The 19,003-nt window shown below is 32.4% G+C and overlaps 1 protein-coding gene across 1 annotated transcript; it reads right to left on the reverse strand.

Annotated features, from left to right (window-relative positions):
- Positions 1–374: 374 nt before the first annotated feature.
- Positions 375–7,778, reverse strand: LOC145601661 (succinate dehydrogenase [ubiquinone] flavoprotein subunit, mitochondrial). The gene is made up of 16 exons (XM_081657712.1): positions 7,546–7,778; positions 7,253–7,423; positions 6,689–6,776; positions 6,382–6,528; positions 6,152–6,292; positions 5,680–5,765; positions 5,460–5,552; positions 5,277–5,340; positions 4,884–5,027; positions 4,278–4,465; positions 4,024–4,198; positions 3,753–3,923; positions 2,921–2,990; positions 1,539–1,659; positions 1,407–1,444; positions 375–1,040 (listed from the first exon to the last, which is right to left on the reverse strand). The coding sequence occupies exons 1-16, from the start codon at positions 7,657–7,659 to the stop codon at positions 938–940; spliced, it is 1,914 nt and encodes a 637-aa protein (XP_081513838.1). The 5' UTR covers positions 7,660–7,778; the 3' UTR covers positions 375–937.
- Positions 7,779–19,003: the final 11,225 nt, after the last annotated feature.

The following is a 19,003-nucleotide window of genomic DNA, read 5'->3' on the forward strand; positions in this document are numbered from 1 at the left end:
AATAAAAGTAACCGAAGTACATATGCATCAATAAGTGAGCAAATGTTAAACATAGAGTCCTAAAACTCCGAATGGAGTTTGATAAATTGTACTTCGTACTAGTAATGAAATGAAAAGTAGAATTATTTAAAAAAGAACCCCAAGAACTATAAATTTCAACGAAATTCATCATCAGTAAGGAGGTATAAGCGTAATGATAGCAACAACTGAAATTAAATTCAAATTCATCCACAGATTCATGCTTAAAATCAAATAAGAGGAAATCGAAGCAAATTAAATAATGGATTGTTGACTAAATTACAATGTTTAATAAGTTTATTACCCAGAATCCACAAAATCATAAGGTAAAAGAAGTTCATAAACCAAACATAGAATTGTGCTCAAACATCGCAAATCAATCAATTCATATGTAAGATTTATAACAAAGTAAAACTTCAATGCTAGTACAAGGATTCAAATTTATATACAATCAATCTATAGTAGAATTGTAGAAATTTAAAATTGTACCTTGTTGATACTAATATTCCAACCCTTGAAATCTGCCTTTATTGCAGTTGTTTTGCTCATATAATAACACAATTACCTAACTTACAGAATAGTGATGAAGATCAATATTTTTGTTGCTATCATGTTTCTATATGGAAAGAAATGAAGCTTTTGGAAGCTTCAACGGCGGCAAAATGAGAAAGCTCCAGTGTCTCTCTCATGTTTTCCGCTTGTTATTTTCAGCCTCATCTGGGTTTGGTTTATTAAATTTTTAAATGTAATTCAGGTTTTTGGGTAAATTTTTTTATTTTTTTTTTTATTTTGAGCTGGGTTAAACAAGCTGAGGTAGACTGAACCAGGAACTAAAACACATGAAAAATTACAAAACTGCCACCGGAGTACACCATCCTAGATTTACCTGGGTACAAATAAGAATTTGCAGTGGGCTGAATCAATATACACGAGCCTTAGGAGGGAAAGACTCCACCTCGTCATCCAATGTGTTCATGTGGACTGGCCGATAATCTAGTCTAACCTTCTCATTCTCCCAATATCTGCATTATCAAAAGAAATATGCAAGAACATAATTATATACTAGTCACAATCTAAACCAGAGAGAAGAAGCAACTGTATGCAGACGAAAAAAAAAGGATAGAAACACTATATATACATGATGCTAAATTGTTTTGGTTGTGAAGCTGCAGAGAGAAGGACGAGAATACTCAATACACATGTATGAACAGTATTTTTTCAAACTGCATGCATAAATAATGATCCTAACGATAGTGGGTGGACAAAGTTATTTCAGTAAGACGGAGAAATGGGAGTACATTCTGCCTGTATATCAGTAAACTGATTGTCATCAACATTCATTAGCATTCTTGTCATTAGAACAAGAACATAAAGTGTAAATCACATACCCTAGAGTGTGTTTCATCCAGTTTTGATCATCCCTTGTCTGCAAACAAAGTGAGCAAGAATGTCAGAAAACAAGTGCATTTCAAAAATTTCATGGAAAGAATACATTATTGAAGTATTGTAGCTGAACAAACCGTGAAATCTTCACGAGCATGAGCTCCTCTGCTCTCTTTCCTAGCCTCAGCAGAGTGCATAGTGATGCACGCATTAATCAATAAATTTTCCAACTCTATGGTTTCGATCAAATCAGAATTCCTGAGAAGCAATGTAAAAAAGATAGAAAATGAAAAATTAATGAATAAAGCCATAAAACAAAGGAAAATTTGTCAAAAATAAGCCAACCTTTACTTGGTTAGCTCAAAATAAGCCAACTTTTCAATTAACTCATAATAAGTCAACTTTAAAGTGGTATTTTCTTTTAATAGGTCAAATGACCTACAACCTACCAAACAAGTTATTTTTTTAATTAAAAATAATTTATTATATTTAATTATATGTTTTTTTTTAAAGAGTATTTAATTATATGTTACTATAATTAATTAATAAACAATTTTTTTTTTTAATAATATAAGCCCAGCCACCCCCTCCGTCACTCACTGCCACCCCGCTTTCCTTTGTCGGCAGCCAGTGACCAGCTCTATCCCATGGCACCGACGTTCTTTTCCCCCACCCACAACACTCTACCTCTCCCTTTCCCCTTTCTCGTCCCTAGACCCAACCCCTAAATCCTCCATTGAAACACTATTCATCTAAAGTGGAATTAACGCCGGAGTATCACATCCACCATAGCTGGTAGCTCAGAATATTGACAATTCAAGGGTCGGTGGTTACGGCGTAAACCATTGGAGCTGTTGGAAGGTTAAAACTCGCATTCTTCGACATCGATGGCGGAGGTCTTGGCGATTGGCGGGGCTACTCACTGAACTTCATTCTTTCTTCTACCATCTCCAATAAAGCTTCTTTTACTGCTGCCATGGATGAGATTAGTGGATTTCTAAGGTTGGGTTTAGGGGATGGGAATGGGGAAAGGGAGAAATGGGGTGTCGTGGGGGAAAGAGAGTAGGGTGGGATTGGGGTAGCCGACGATGGGGAAGAGAGGTGGTCGATAGTCGCCGACTGTCGATCGCCGGCCACTGGGAGGGGGGTAGGAGTGGGTGGTGGCTGCAACTTTTTCATTTTTGTTTTTTTTTTTTTTTAAATTTTATGTATTTGATAGAATTATTTAATTTAATTGTTGATTGAATTTTTTTGATAATTAATCAAAAAATAAATTTTAATTAATTTTTTAAAAAAATGACCAACCACATAATGACACGTGTCATAATTTACCTTAATAACAGATTACCTTCTAATCTAACAGGTTTTGACTCATTTTGAGAAAATATATTATTAAAGTTAACTTATTTTTAGTTAATCGAAAAGTTGACTTATTTTGAGCTAACCACACAAAGGTTGGCTTATTCTTGACAAATTTTCCTAAAACAAATAAAAATAAAAAATCAGATATCAGCCATACCATATCAAACTGCGGTCTTTGACTTGAACATCATGAAAACTACTCCATGTTTTATCAATCAATTGACAACCTGCAAATAATAGATACAAGAACAGAATGTTACACACTGGAATTGTAATTTGATATGGAGATCATCTGTTCTTGTGGAGTAAAAATAAGGCACATGATTTATGAAACCAAGCCTATATGGAGGAGGAAATACTATGTTTGACTTGGTTGTTAAGAGAAGACACAGTACGAAAATAGCTAAGTAAAAAACTTAAACAAGCAACCTTTTTCCTTTTAGTCTTGTTGTGGAACATCAAGCAACCATTCCCTTCCCATAATTAGTTCATTTTGTCTACCCAGGGGCAGGGATTAAAAAAAGGATTAAAAGCCCTATAAAGGAAAAGTGTGAACTACATAGCTTATAGCCACAGTAAAATTATTAAGACCTTCGGAGGATAGATCCTATAAGACAAAAGAAATAAGTGATCCTATATCCCAAAAGAAATCAGTGATTTTATATGACAATAGAAATTAGTGATCTTATATATCAACAGAAACTAGTGTTCCTATTATATCAACAAAAATTAGCGATTCCATATTTCTACAGAAACTAGTGACCCTATATGCCAAAATACTTGCAACTAATTTCCATCCCAGCTTTCAAAAAAACCTTCAAGGACATATAAGGTTTTGACAATTCCAATAAATAAAAAAGATCAAGAAGCAAGTAAGCAACTACAACTACACGTGCAAATATCTATACCATATCCTCCCAATTGATACGGACGAAACAGGCAAGTAAGAATCACCTAATACATAAATTATACGAGTAAGCATATTATACCTTCTTCCAATGTACTCTGTGTGCGGAAGACAGCAGCATTATTCTGCATAACTCGTTGCATATTTAAGCGAATTTGGGAAGTTGGAAGAGAACCATTTGAATTTCTTAATTTGTCTAACCATTCGATAGTCTTCTCCCCAGCATCCTTAGGCAGAGGTTTCTGGTTCTCCCCTGCAGGATGGCAAATTATAAGTATCTTGATGGTACTAGATAGTCTAGCATTCAGAATACAGGTAGTAGGAAGCAGAACTTTCTTCTGAAGTCCAATTACCTGGTTTATTGATCTCTGCAACTCGGTTGGCACAAGCCCGACCAAAAACAACAATGTCAAGAAGAGAATTTGCACCAAGACGGTTAGCACCATGAACTGATGCACAAGCAGCCTCCCCAGCAGCCAATAATCCAGGAACCACTGCATCTGGGTCATTACCTTTTATGGTGACAACCTGAGCAGAAAACCATAATTAGACTCTTATAAACTTCCTAAATTCAACTATTTTAACATCAACTTCTTAATTCTATTACCTCTCCGTAGTAGTTTGTGGGGATTCCACCCATGTTATAATGAACAGTTGGCAAGACTGGGATGGGTTCCTTAGTAACATCAACCCCAGCAAAGATAGCTGCTGTCTCAGAGATACCAGGAAGTCTTTCCTTGAGTACTTCTGGAGGCAAGTGATTTAAGTGGAGGTAGATATGATCCTTCAAGGGTCCTGTTCATGGCAGATTTAGCATATTTCAGACTATGGCATGAGTGAAAGATGACAGGTTGGGTTGACCAGATATGTAACAGGGAACAAAATTATAACCAAAAACAATAATCATTTAATCAGCAATAAACTAATCATCAAAGTAAACAGCAGGGGGTTGGGGGGATCACCAACTGTCATTTGTAAGTGTACACAACTGCATTTGACCGGCAGATAGATCGCACACCAAAAATTTTACAAACACCATATGTGGATACTGTAAAGGAAATCCAGGGAAAAAGGTCTGAATTACACAATAATGAAACCTAAATCAATCAACATCTTCAGGAGATTCTTCATTCCCTCCACAATTCCATATCTAGTTGCAGAGGTAATAGTAAGTATATTAAGCATATACAATAGAAGAGCAGATGCATCTCACCTACACCACGGCCTTCTCGAATTTCCATCGTCATAGATCTAGACACAACATCCCTGGATGCAAGATCTTTAGCTGTTGGAGCATATCGTTCCATGAACCGCTCACCCTCGCTATTTCTCAGAATACCTCCTTCACCACGGGACCCTGGTAGAAAAGAAGAAATCATTAGATCATAGCCATTGTTTATTTATCTATTCTTTTTATCTGGATGCTAGGTTAGAAGAAAAGCTCTCTTCTACAGCAAAATTGCAAGAATAAGCAGATGCAGAAGGAAAATGTTAGAAAATTGTAGAATCAGGGATTAAACTAAAAATGGTTAATCAACATTCATTTAGAATGAATGGACAGTAGAACAAAAAGGAACATCAAATATTTAGTATGAGAAGAAACCACCTTCAGTGATAAGGCATCCAGCACCATAGATACCAGTTGGGTGGAACTGCACAAATTCAAGATCCTGCAAAACAACAAAATGTTAGCATAGCAGAACATCAAAGGTGTATCAATCGTGTTAGAGTAGCCTGTCACTGAGTAAGCATCAAGAATTAAGAATAAAGCACTGGCAAGAATTTTCACCTCCAATGGAAGTCCAGCACGTGCCACCATTGCATTTCCATCTCCAGTACATGTATGTGCAGAAGTTGCAGAGAAATATGCTCGTCCATATCCCTAAATAAAGGAAAAGAAGAAGTGAAATAAATATTTAAAAAAAAAAAAAAAAAAAAAAAAAAAAAAAAAAAACCGAACATGGTGTTAGGCAAAATAAGGAATTTTTGTAAATTGATAAGAAAGTTACCCCAGTAGCTAAAATTGTTGATTTAGAACGGAATCTATGCAGCGTCCCATCTTCCATATTCAAAGCAATTACACCTTGGCAAGAACCTAAGCATAATATCAATAATCAGAAAGATTCACCACAAAAAGAGAAAAACAAGCCTGCCAAATATCATGCCCACAAGATCTATATAACAAATAGGAGATGATGATCGTTTAATTTGCTCAATCACGGATTGCAAAGTGACAGCACAAATTAAACTTGACAATAAGCTAGAAGGATATTTCAATAAATTTCAAGATCTATTCACTTAGCTGCAAACTCATAGTCTCAACAAGAGCACTCTCAATCTATTCAAGAGCTTATCATCCAAAAGGATAATCTTGCAGGAAAGTACGTTATATGTTCACCGGGTATCAATTCCATTGAGCCATACTTAATATTGAAATTGAAATCAGTATAAATATTATGATTTTGAATGATAATATCTTGCCTTCATCATCCATTATAAGGTCCAATGCAAAATATTCCACAAAAAATTGTGTATTATGCCTCATAGCTTGTCCATAAAGAGTGTGTAACAAAGCGTGGCCAGTACGATCAGCAGCACATGCACATCGATAGGCTTGCCCCCCTGTAGTAAGATGACAGGCAATGCAGAAAGTATCAGAGATCAAATTCAACAATTCAGAATAAAACGTGATCTTTTCTCTATACACAGACCTTTTCCAAAGTTCAAGCTTTGACCACCAAATGCACGTTGATATATTTTCCCATCTTCTGTGCGAGAAAATGGCAAACCATAATTCTCAAGCTCAATCACAGCTTTTGGTGCCTCTCTGCACATATACTGTATGGCATCCTGGTCACCTGCAAAAGAGATTCCGTGTCATACAACAATCCAAGAGTTTCTACCGTGGAAACAACAGATTTTCCGAAGTAGAAATTGCAGAGTCTGTATAACTATGAAACTGTGAAGGAACATTTGTACCGTAATAAAAACCAAAAAAACGAGTTAAATTGCACGCACCTAACCAGTCACTGCCTTTCACCGTATCATACATATGCCACCTCCAATCATCTTCACTCATATTACCCAAAGCAGCATTAATTCCACCCTGCACCAAACCCACACTTCAACTTATAATACATTCAACAAGTAAAACACAAAATTCTGTAGCAACATTCAACTTGTAACATCATCGATGACATGCCGGACACACAAAGCTACAGACAATTCAGAATCAATCAAAATTCTATAGCTACTTGTACTAAACTTAATTTCGATCATGATCGAAATCATAAAATAATCCTGCTGCTATATATATGTGTTGTATTACATTGCGTATACACGTAAAACACATAATCATAGCGCACGTACACCTCAAACATCACAATAAATTCTTCAGAAATAGCAAAATCAAAACTCCTGCATTATATAGTAAATAACACATCAAATTACATAACCTCAGAATAAAAATGGTTAATCTAATCGAATTTCGGCAAGTTAACCTAATTTCATCAACTCCAATCACAATGAATAATTACAACCGAAGTAAACAAAACGAATAAATAAATAAAATAATTAATAAACCTGAGCAGCAACGGTGTGAGAACGAGTAGGAAAAAGCTTAGTGATACACGCGGTATTAAAGCCATGTTCGGACAATCCGATGGCGGCTCTTAATCCGGCGCCACCAGCTCCGACGACCACCGCATCGTAGGTATGATCCACCACCGTGTAACTGGAACCACCAGCAGCACTCTGCCATAATTTCATCAATTAATCATAAAAAAATAATTAAATTTTGAAGATCGCAAAAATTAAAATTGAAATCAATGATAAAATTGATAATCTAAAACCTAGAAATGCAGATAAAAACTTACAGATTGAGAGGAGAAGAATCTTGGAAAGAGAGAATGAGAGAAAATTGGAGATGATTTCGAGGTGTTGTTGTTCCATGAATGAGATCGAAGACCTCGCGAAACGCACCGCCACATCTTTTATGTTGTTGTTGTTGTTGTTGTTTGATTTATGTTAGAAGTGAAATGAAGTATTCGCGTTATTTAAATGTATTCTGGGTTCTGCAAAAGGAGGGAGGGAAAGAGAGGAGGGAGGGAAAGAGAGGAGAGGAGAGAAGAGAAGGCGAAATTGCAAAATTAGTGAGTAGTTCACAGGTTTAATGGTATGTTTAATTTGATGATGGTGGTGAATTTGTGACGTGTATAACTTAATGGAAATGTTTGTTTATAGGCTTGTAAGTTGTAGCCTTGTAGCCATTGGCTGGTACTCTATTTACCATTTTGCCCATGGGCAACTTTTTTTAAAAAAAAAATTATTTTGTTTAGAGGAAAACTAAATAAAAAAAAGGGGTAAATATGTATAGAATTATATGCATAATATTTTTTTTTCCCAAGCTTGTTAGGTGTAATTGGTTTGAGATTATCGTGTAACTTCGAGGTCATAATGTTGAATCCTTCCAACAATGAGAGGGAAATTTCATATTTTCTAGCATTATCGTCATTTCTTTTAGAATCTTGCATTTTAGATTTTATTTACATGCAGTATTGAAAAGTATGTTACATATTGTTGGTCATTTCAAAGAGGAAGTGCTATTATAATCACATAGTAACACATGCTTGATGTATGGGCCGTATGGCTAAAGTCTTATGCGTTGGTTCATATTAAGTCAATATATTGATAAATTATACGGTTGATCATATTGTTCCAAATTACATGTATAAGAATGCATAATGAGTCTGCTTCTACTTACTTCTATGATTTGGATAAGATTCTAGATGATATTCTTTTTACTAGTTCTCATTTTGATTATATTAGTTGGTCTCATGTTAAACGCAAGGGGAACTATGTTGCCCACCATCTCGCTAGGTTTGTGCCTTTCGGTGTTAAACAAGTATGGGAAAACCATTGTCCTTGTGAGGTTTCCCCGTATGTGCTATCGGGCAAAGTTGCTCTAAATTTTGATTAATAAAACCACTAACTTCTTCTCAAAAAAAAAAAATAAAAAAAAAATACATGTATAAGAATACATAATGAGTCCCGAGATTTCTCCTACTAGTAATTCGTATATTATATTAAGGGCAAATTGAGAATTTCAAATAGTTTCATTTCCAAAAATAATTAAAGATTAGCTGTATAGATTAGGTTAAATCAAAACATGGAACCACCTTAGAGAAGAAAATAAATGGTGCCAATAAGAGCAGCAGATCAAAGGTTCAAAGTTGAAAATAGGACTTGCTGTCCAAATAATGGCCACTATATGGGTCAGATGCATATTCAAAATTAACGTGTCTTCTCTCATAACCAGTGACAACAATTAGCATCCCACAAGTAAAGCAAAGGAATCCCCCCCAAATAAATGGAGTAACGTTTTCTGTTTTTTGCATCTTACCACTTTACCAGATTATTCTTGTTTTTCTTTTGCTTTCGGCAGTCAAACTATGAATTTGGTGGCACAAATTATAAGTGCCTAAAAATGGGCCCATTAACTGGGCTTGAAATTTGGGCCTTTACTTGGAGAAATTGGGCTTATGCCTCAAAGAGTAGATGAGGTTTATCAGAACTTTCTGCCCAATTTCATTGACATGGTGGGCTAAGTACATATTGGGAGTTAGAATTCATCCAAAAACTTGAATTGGAAAGTTGATTAAAGTTAATGACCCAGTACCAGGTTTTGGCTTAATGCCTAATGGTAAGAATTAAGGAAATGATAGTTTATTAGTGTTTCTAAAGTTTTGTTATCAATTTTTAGTTTATTTTTCATTATATTTAGATACTTTGTAATATATATTGAATGCCAACTAGCTAGTTTGAGTTTCGGAGGGTGATACCTTAGACCCGGGATCAAATTTCATCGACATAATCGTATGTTTGTTTTCGATGATAATATGATAAGTGGCAATTTATAATTAGGGTAATATTTCTTGAAAGCACACTTTAATACATAGTTATACTTTTGTAGCATAAAAAAAAAAAGGTGTAAATAGTTATATACTTATATTTCTCATTGCAAAAATCTTGATAATTTTGAATCATTGATCAATTGGATGTTTTTCGAACTTAAGTGAGTTAAGTCCTGTTCAATCTCAAATTAAAGCTAGAACAGTCATCTATTGTGATTGTGTGAGATCCAATTAACGTTACACAGTAAATTAGATGACTAAGATGGAATACAAGAAGAAGAAAAATCAATCTTGGTGAAACAACCATAGATTAAACAATTAATAAAATCATAATAATGCCTTGATAACACAGGAACTTTTGGAAATTGTCATGTAGTTTGACATAATAAAGTTTTGGCCTGAAGAATCCCAAAAAAGCAGTGAGGAAAGGAACCGCGTTAGCTGACTTTTCTTTAAGAGAAGTAGAATTAAAATTAGAAATATGAAAAGTAGATTTTGATATTTGCCTGAAATTTCTCTCACACCACTTTTTGGACTGGCTGCTCTATTGAAATTGCGCCAACTTACCTAAGCTCGACGTCATGCCATACAAAGCTTCTGCACCTTCAAACTTTTTTTTTTTAAAAAAAAAATTACAAACAAATTATTGATCTAGCTTTACAAAATACAAGAACTATTGTTCTTTCAAAAAAAAAAAAAAAAAAACCAAGAATTATTTTAGGCCTAGCTTTATTTTAAACTTCTACATTCATAATGTTTGTAGCTAGGGAGAAGAAAATTTAAATGTCCAACAATTGAACATGAACATTATCTTAAATCGGCTAAAATGTATTTGTACGGAGCATGTTATACTCATAAAATAGAATGTAATACGGAGTACTATGTATCAATCAATAAAAATGTCACTTGTAAAGTAATTTTAATAAGTAGATATGGTTTTCTACTTTTCCTATATGAATATCTAAAGAATCAATCCATGGCTACTTAAAGTTACCCCTCCATGAAAGGAAATAAGCTAAAGATGCAATTAACTCATTGCTCTACATTATATGGACTTGAGACTTGCATGATACAAGATCAGAACACTAAATTAATTGTAACGATAATCTTTTGAGTATTTTTATAAGAATGTGTATTTTTATAAGAATTTTCATAAAAGAAACTTAAGGATGAACATACAATGACTATAATATTTACACAATTGCACAAGTAGCTTCAAATTTGTTACTCCCTCCGTGTTTTTTTAAGTGATACATATTGACCGACACATAGTTTTAGGCAATTTAATTGACTTAAATAAAATAAGAGATAAGTGGGGTAGTGGAGTATTAAAAAATTGTTAAAGAAAGATAGTGGGGTTAATAGTTTATTGAAAAGTAATGAATGTGAGAGGAAAGATATAATAAAAAGTAGTAGTGGGTTTGGGTGGGGACCATGAGAGGAGAGAGAAATAATTTTTTAATGTATTGTTTTGCCAAAAAAGGAACTGTATCACTTAAAAAAACACGGCCGGAAATGAAAAATGTATCATTTAAAAAAACACGGAGGGAGTAATGTAAAGTTTAGATTGAAAATGCAGAAAATGAGAGGAGAAAAACCACAAGATAACAAAAAAGATTAGTGATTTATTAAGATAAAAAGGTCAAAAAGACATACTCTTTAATAGCTGACTTACATTATTGCATGTCCACCATAAATTTTTTTGGCCGTATGTGGTTGAAGGAAATTAAGAGTATATCCACAAAATTAAGGTAACATAGAGACGGCACCAAATACAGAATAATTATAGCAATATCAATCATTTAGACAATGCCATCAAATCATAGTTTTCAAGAGTCATAATCAGAGACAAATCTCCATATATCCCGATTAGTCATAAAATCATAATTTGATCACAAGGGACTAACTATCATCACTCAATCCAAAAATGCACATGAAAAACATTTGTGGGCGAAAAAAGAAAACTCAATAAAGTTGTACAAATGAAAAGCATGAACTCTAAGTAGTACTCTTTTAACCTATAATAAGATGGTAAATAAATTAATCGCCTCATTATTCTTTATCATGTCAATCAATTTATTTTTTGTTTGTAATAAGGATATATTGTATTGCTGTCATATAAAAAGTACAAGTACAACACACATAAAACAGTATTCCGTATTGAAAGTTTTGTATGATATGAAATCCGTATATGTTTGACTATTTGTCAACACTTCAACTTCCTTTCTAGTACACAAACATACCTCCAGTATGAAGCAAAAGAAGGCCAACAAAAAAAAAAAAAAAAAAAAAGGCCATTATATGTTTACAAATGTCAGGATGATATCAAATTAAGGTGAGGTATCAATAATACTAATACCCCGATGAGGTGACCAACCAAGATGACTATTTCTTCAATCCTGCTTTCCAGCTTACTGCGTTGAAAAATTACATGCACTTGTTTGAAAACTTTTAACCCTAGATAGATTAATCATAATTTAATTAATCAATCAAAGAAACTTCTATTTTACTGTTTACAGAATAATTAACATTTTGCAGAAGAAGATGAAAGTTCAGCAAAGTACAACTAAATAAAGCAGGCAAAAATGGCCATTTTGACCAAGCCACTTGTAGTTTGAGAGCAGAAAAGTCAGGCTCTTTTAAAGTTGCAATATTTGTTGTATGTATTCATACCTGAAAATTAATAATTCTAACTCCAGGCTTTATATAACTGACATACAGTACAGCACTTTGAGGGGAAATTTGTTACTCGTATGTTATATTTTAACAGACATGGTCAAAAAGCATGGGAATGACATAAATATATAATCCAGTCACACAAACTTGCATGTATGAACTCAAAGATACTTCTTCACATGATTATGATGAGTAACATTGGTACAATTACAATAAATATTTATCTTGTGGGATTGGATTTTGGTACTGAAGGTACAAGTGTAGTCAAAGACTCAAAGGCACTAATCATTTTACCTTTGAGAACTTTTGAGCTGTTTTCAGTTGAAAACGAACGAAACGGGAGTAGAAAAAGAAACGGGAACGGATATGAGAAAATAATGTTATTGGGGTTAATTTTTGCCTAGTTATGGAATTTATTTTTAAAGATAAAGATTTCTTTTTTTGACATTTGAAGGCTTTAGAGACCTATATGGTACCCGACAAATATATTTTTTTTTTAAAAAATAAGACCTACATGGTGGAAGAAATCCTGCTATTTGTTCAAACTAAAAGATTTTTCCTACATTTCCTGCAACTTATTAGTGTGTAACTTTTTGAATGGAATATGAGACTTTCATGAGTGCTTCCATGCATCAAAGGTATACTATAAAGAACAAAATGGAAAGAAAGCAAATAAGAAGATAAATGAATCGATGAATTCTCATCTTTTTAGTTGTTTAGTTTAAACTTCAAAAGGAATAACTTAAATTCATGTGTTTGAGGAGGGTAATGGTAATTAATACCATAGATTGTAGAGCAATAACAACAAGGTATACACCATTACCCCCAAGTAAAGGTAATCGTTATTTAAACTCTCTAACCAAATACTCAACGATTCTTGGTTCAAATGTGCTGTTAGTGGACCATCTCAACCAAAAGTTTAAGCTAATGGTTGAGGCCCAGGTATATGTTATATACTCTATCACTCCTCCTCACATGAAAGGCCCTTTGGGCTTGAAATGTGGATGCAACACAGGCCCACCCATACCTGGTGCGAATTAATTCCTCTTTGAAGAAGGGGTGGATAAGATTTGGACCCGTGACCTTTGTGTCACACTGACTCTGATACCATGTTAGTGGACCATCTCAACCAAAAGCTTAAGCTGATGGTTGAGGCACAGGAATATGTTAGTGGACCATCTCAACCAAAAGCTTAAGTTGATGGTTGAGGCCCATGTATATGTTATATACTCTATCACGTGCTCTAATTATATATATCATTATAGTTGTGTAAGATGAGTGACTAGTATAAGGTTCAAGATCATGCACATGGAGAAGGATGCACGTTACTCTTAAAACAAGATTTACATACACGAAAATGATCCTGGCATGTCAAGATGAAGTTAATTACTCGGTATTTATTAGATCAAATATAATTAGCAATTTTATAAAGACAAAGATTAAATGACATGAAAATGCCAATTTGAACAAGACAACATGGTGACAAGTTGTAAAATACTGAGACAACCCAGAAATGTTGAAGAATGAAGGAAACTTTAATTAGTTGATACCACTTTAATAATTTCCTTTAAATTGTGAAGGGTGTCAATTTTAAGGGGAGCAGCTGATTCAGAAATGAGGAGAGTGAGTAGGTGAGTGAAGGTAACGAAATTGGAAGGAATAGCAGCGAGGAGCCCACCTTTGGAAACAAGAAAAACAGATCCTGAATAGGTCAAATTTTGTGATGTAACTGGAAAGTGATAGTGGGTTTCCTCAAGGGTAATCCCTTGTTTTTTTATTTTCCTTAGTGGTTTGTGTCATTATCATGAATAAGAAAAACGTCTAAATCGATTTATTTCAAGTTTATATGTAATATTATATTATACTCGTATCAAATAAGATCAACGGCTACTAATTTCAATAAGACTATATAGAGTAAATCAACATATGAAATAAACTATTTTGAATTTTGATAAATTATAATATGATGTACATATTATGTTTTACATTTCAAGAAACAATTTAATCAGTAGTATTGAGTATTATGTTTTAATTCTAATATATAAACACCAGTTTTGATAATGAATACGAAGTAATAAGCTAAGATTTGAAGAGCATATAGTCAAATTTGGAATCTTGAACACTTGAACATGTAAGCTTTAGAAAGGTTAAAAGTAATGTTTAAATTTCACATAAAGTATAAAACTTGATTAGTTTAGAACTTTATACATAAAGGAGATTCAAAGTACAATGGTACAGAAGTTCAGAACAATCAAACATGTTGAATAAACATTCAAAAAATCTTAATTTAGATATATACCACTTAATTTTCAACAAATTCAGAAGATAATTTTGCAACTAGGTAACTTATTTTTTCTTTGGGGGCGGTGAGCACTGAGATTTTGTCAAGAAGTTTGAATTTAAATATCTAAGAAACTTTAATACTATAAGGAAATAGTCAGTTTTATAATTACTACTCTTGAACTCGTGGATAAAGAGTACTAGCTAGCTATGGAGTACATTACTTAAGTGTTATACTATCTATTCCGCTTAGAATAAAGTTACCCCGTTAATTTAAAATGTCTTACATGGGTATGAACACCTAAGACATTGTTTTGAGTCAAAAGAAAATGCAAGATTAATTCATACTACTTTTTTTATTTTTCTTCCACCGAAGCCATGATCGAGTGACATAATTCGGCAGAGGCTCAATTTCCAGTACTCTAGAGTCATTGTTTTACAAATTATTTGAGCAGATTTTAATGCTGTCTAGCTAAGGTCTGATAGGAGCTCAAAGCTTTAATAATTATTCAACTTGTAATCCCCGTCTCCCCAACTATGATTATTTAAACAAATAATTAGACTAATTACCTTCTTGCTAATTAAGTAAGAAAACAAGAAATTTGAGTGGATTAACTACGTTCGAGAAGGTTTTACTGGTTAATCCAGTTTTTACGTAGCAAAGACGACGTATTCAACGTACCAAAGATAACTTTTCATTAAAATCTATAACCTATTGCGTTCTCTCCCGGTTGATAGGCAAATATTTAATCAGAGAAGATTAGTCAAGGGTAGGGTAATTCATTCTTTTTGACTTAGAATTAGCAAATAACAAGGGAGAAGGTTATGTGTTTACTTGTGTCCTTTTAGCTTAATAACCTGGGTGGTCCAATAATCATACCGAAACTTCTGCTAACAAGTTGTCAATATATATATTTTTAAAAGATTTATTTTCATACACCTTTACAATCAGTCAATATGTTGCTCACAGAAGCAGTAACTTTCATATCGTTAGCCATTTGGTCACCCACCAGGAAGTGAAAGCTCTAAACAATATAATTTCTTCCTAACAATGATACAATTAGTTAGTATCCTATGAGTTTGTGCCTTTTATCCCGAGCCATTCTTGTGTGAGATTATTATACAAGTATAATAGTACAATTATTACAAACTAAATAATTTCACATGATATAAGGTGATTAGCAAGTAGTGAAGTGTCTTTACTATTTTAAAAAAATAAGTTGATATAATTCCGTCTTATACTAGAAATTACCCTTTCCTAATTCTTTACCACGAGAGTGAAGTTAGTCAAGTTTACCTTTCCTAATTCTTTAACACGAGAGTGCATTAAAATGAAGAATTAACAGTCGTGAATCTCTATACAATTTCATCGATTCCCCTATATTATACAATTGGTTAGTATCTAATTATCCAATGACTTTGTGCCTTTTATATCGAGTCATTACATAAAGAAACCATTACACATATACACATATAAGCCAACTAGCACGTAGAGAGTAATTATCAACAAATGAGATGATATTTTAAGTCTTGAACTAACAGACTAATAGTTGCTCCATTATATTTCTCGAAGGACATTTTGACTTAAATTTGCAGATCGAAGTATCGTAGAATTTACCACGAGAGTGCACTTAAATGAAATAAGAAAAAGAAGAATTAGGCCTTGTTCTTTTGAGCTTCTAGGCAGAGCAGAGCAGATTTCAGCAAAGCAGAGCAGAGCAGATTGAAGCAGAGCCGAGTAGATTTCATTATTATTATTATTATTATTTTTATTATCATTATTATTATTATTATTATTATTATTATTATTATTATTATTATTATTACTAATATTGTTATTATTACTATTATTATTATTATTATTATTACAATTATTATTACTACTACTACTAATACTATAATAATAATTGTAATGCTTTATTATTGTTATTAAATATTAAATATTATTATTATTATGATTATTATTATTATTATTATTATTATTATTATTATTATTATTATTATTATTATTATTATTATTATTATTATTATTACTACTACTACTACTACAACTACTACTACTACTACTATTATTACTATTATTATAATCATTAAATTTTATTGTTAAAAATTAATTATTATTAATAATATTAATATTATTAAATATTAATTATATTATTATTAATATATTATTATTAAATATTAATTATATTATTATTAATATTATTATTATTAATTATTATTATTATTAAATATTAATTATATTATTAAATATTAATTATATTATTATTATTAAATATTAATTATATACTTCCTTCGTTTTCTTTTACTTGCAACACACCTTTTAAGCACGCAGTTTTAGGAGATGATTAGTGAGGGTAAACGAGCGATTTTATCAATATAATTTTTACACGAAAATTAGAATAGAGTTAAGTATCATTTGTAAAAATTATAATGAAAAATTTGTCCATTTACATTACATAAACCAGAGCTCAAAACACGTGCCACAAGGCTGTGTTGCAAGTAAAAGAAAACGGAGGAAGTATTATTATTAATAAATATTATTTATTTATTTATTATTATTAAATATTAATTATTATTATCATTAAGTATTAATTATTTATTATTATTTTTATTAAATATACATTATTATTATAATAATTCAATATTAAGTATTAATTTTAAGCAGAGCAGAGCAAAACAGAGCAGATTTCAGCAGAGCAAAGCAGAGCAGAGCAGCTCAGCTCTAAAGAACGGGGCCTTAGTCTCTCTCTCTCTCGTGACTTGTGAATCTCTCTCTTTTGACATTGTGACTTGTGAATCTCTCTCTCTTTCTAATGTTAGGTTAGATGATATAGAAATAAAAAGGTTGACAATGAGGATAGCTATGGGACCTACCCTAATGAAACGATAATTTGATTGCTCACAAAAAGAAAGTAATGATAGTTCCAATCATGAAAATGCATTAGCTTTACAGCATGATTCTACGAAATGATGTGCATTGTACTTGATCTTTACTGGAAATCGTAGCCTTGAATGGCATGCAACGTTTAGAAATCAAGGATAGGGTTTGTTCATTCACCTAAAAGAGAAAACGATTTATGAAAAAAAAAAAAAAAAAAAAAGGTTGGGGGAAGAAAATGAATAAGGTCAAAGCTTCAAGGAGTTTACTTAAAAACACCAAAGTACCAAACCATATAATATAACTTGGTGGTCCTAAATTTCTGATTAAAGTCATGGAACCTATAATGAAAATATAAACATGTAAACCTTGCCCAAAATTCCCATTATCCAATGTGCGGGCGAAAAAAGAAAATCAAAGTCTGACCAGAAAATATTGCCGCCCAGCCTATGAAGATCAAGCAAGAGTTCAGAATTTACGGACCAAAGTCAATTTACTATTAATCACAAAACTAAATCAACTTGAACTCAACCTCGCATAGTCGCGTATAATTTGTTGTATAGAGTTTGTAATTAATCACATTAAGAAAAATTAGACCGTACTAATATTGTTGTATAGAGTTTGTAATTAATCACATTAAGAAAAATTAGACCGTACTAATATCATTAGTTCATTCCTCTACAAGTACGAACGATTCAATCACTTTATACAAAACCCAACTTGACCAAACATTATGATTCATCATCCAAATATAAACGGTACCAACTTGATTGAAAAAACTCATTTATCACCTCTACATTGACTCTACCTACGCGATACTTTAGATATACTCCGCATGTTGCCTTGTCACAATTACAAAGACATCATTTAAGCATATTTTTTACACTGTGATACATCAGAATAGTTTTCACATTCTGAATTTCTGATGATCCGCTTCTGATAAATATTACTCCAATAACAATCAATTTTTTTTACCCAAAAATGTGTCAGACAAATGATATGTTAAAGTGGAGAGTGGACTCCTTATTTTACACACCTACACACCATGCATAATTTAAAAAAACCACAAGAATAGTAGAAAGAAAAACTTCATTTGACTTTAGAGGAGATAAATTTCTCTTGAAAAACATTTTACATATTATTTTATAGGAACAAAGGTAGAATAATTGATGAGCATATCTTAAGGTCTATTTGTCTTTTCTGATTTCACATTGTTTCTAGTACATAGGCCCCCTCCTAATTGTATTATTATGTAACATTATTAATTAATTAGTACCCATAATGTGGAAGAAAGATAGTATAAAGAAAGGAAGGATTAAAAAAGCAAAAAATTATGATATATTAGATTCTAGACTAGGAAAGACAATGAGGAAAACTCTGATCTACTTTCTAAACATTTCAAAATTATCCATTATTTTATTCACAAAGTTAGATCCTTTTTTCTAATCTTCCTTTTTGAAATCCAATGACTTGTTCCATATCTCTCTTTCTCCAGCTATTATTGTCTTCCCTCACTAACCATTATATATACTCTCATACACATTTTTATACGACACAATTATCATCATAATTTATACAGCCAAT

Source organism: Chenopodium album, chromosome 21 (genome assembly GCF_948465745.1).
Source record: "Chenopodium album chromosome 21, dcCheAlbu1.1, whole genome shotgun sequence".
NCBI classification, from domain to species: Eukaryota; Viridiplantae; Streptophyta; class Magnoliopsida; order Caryophyllales; family Amaranthaceae; genus Chenopodium; species Chenopodium album.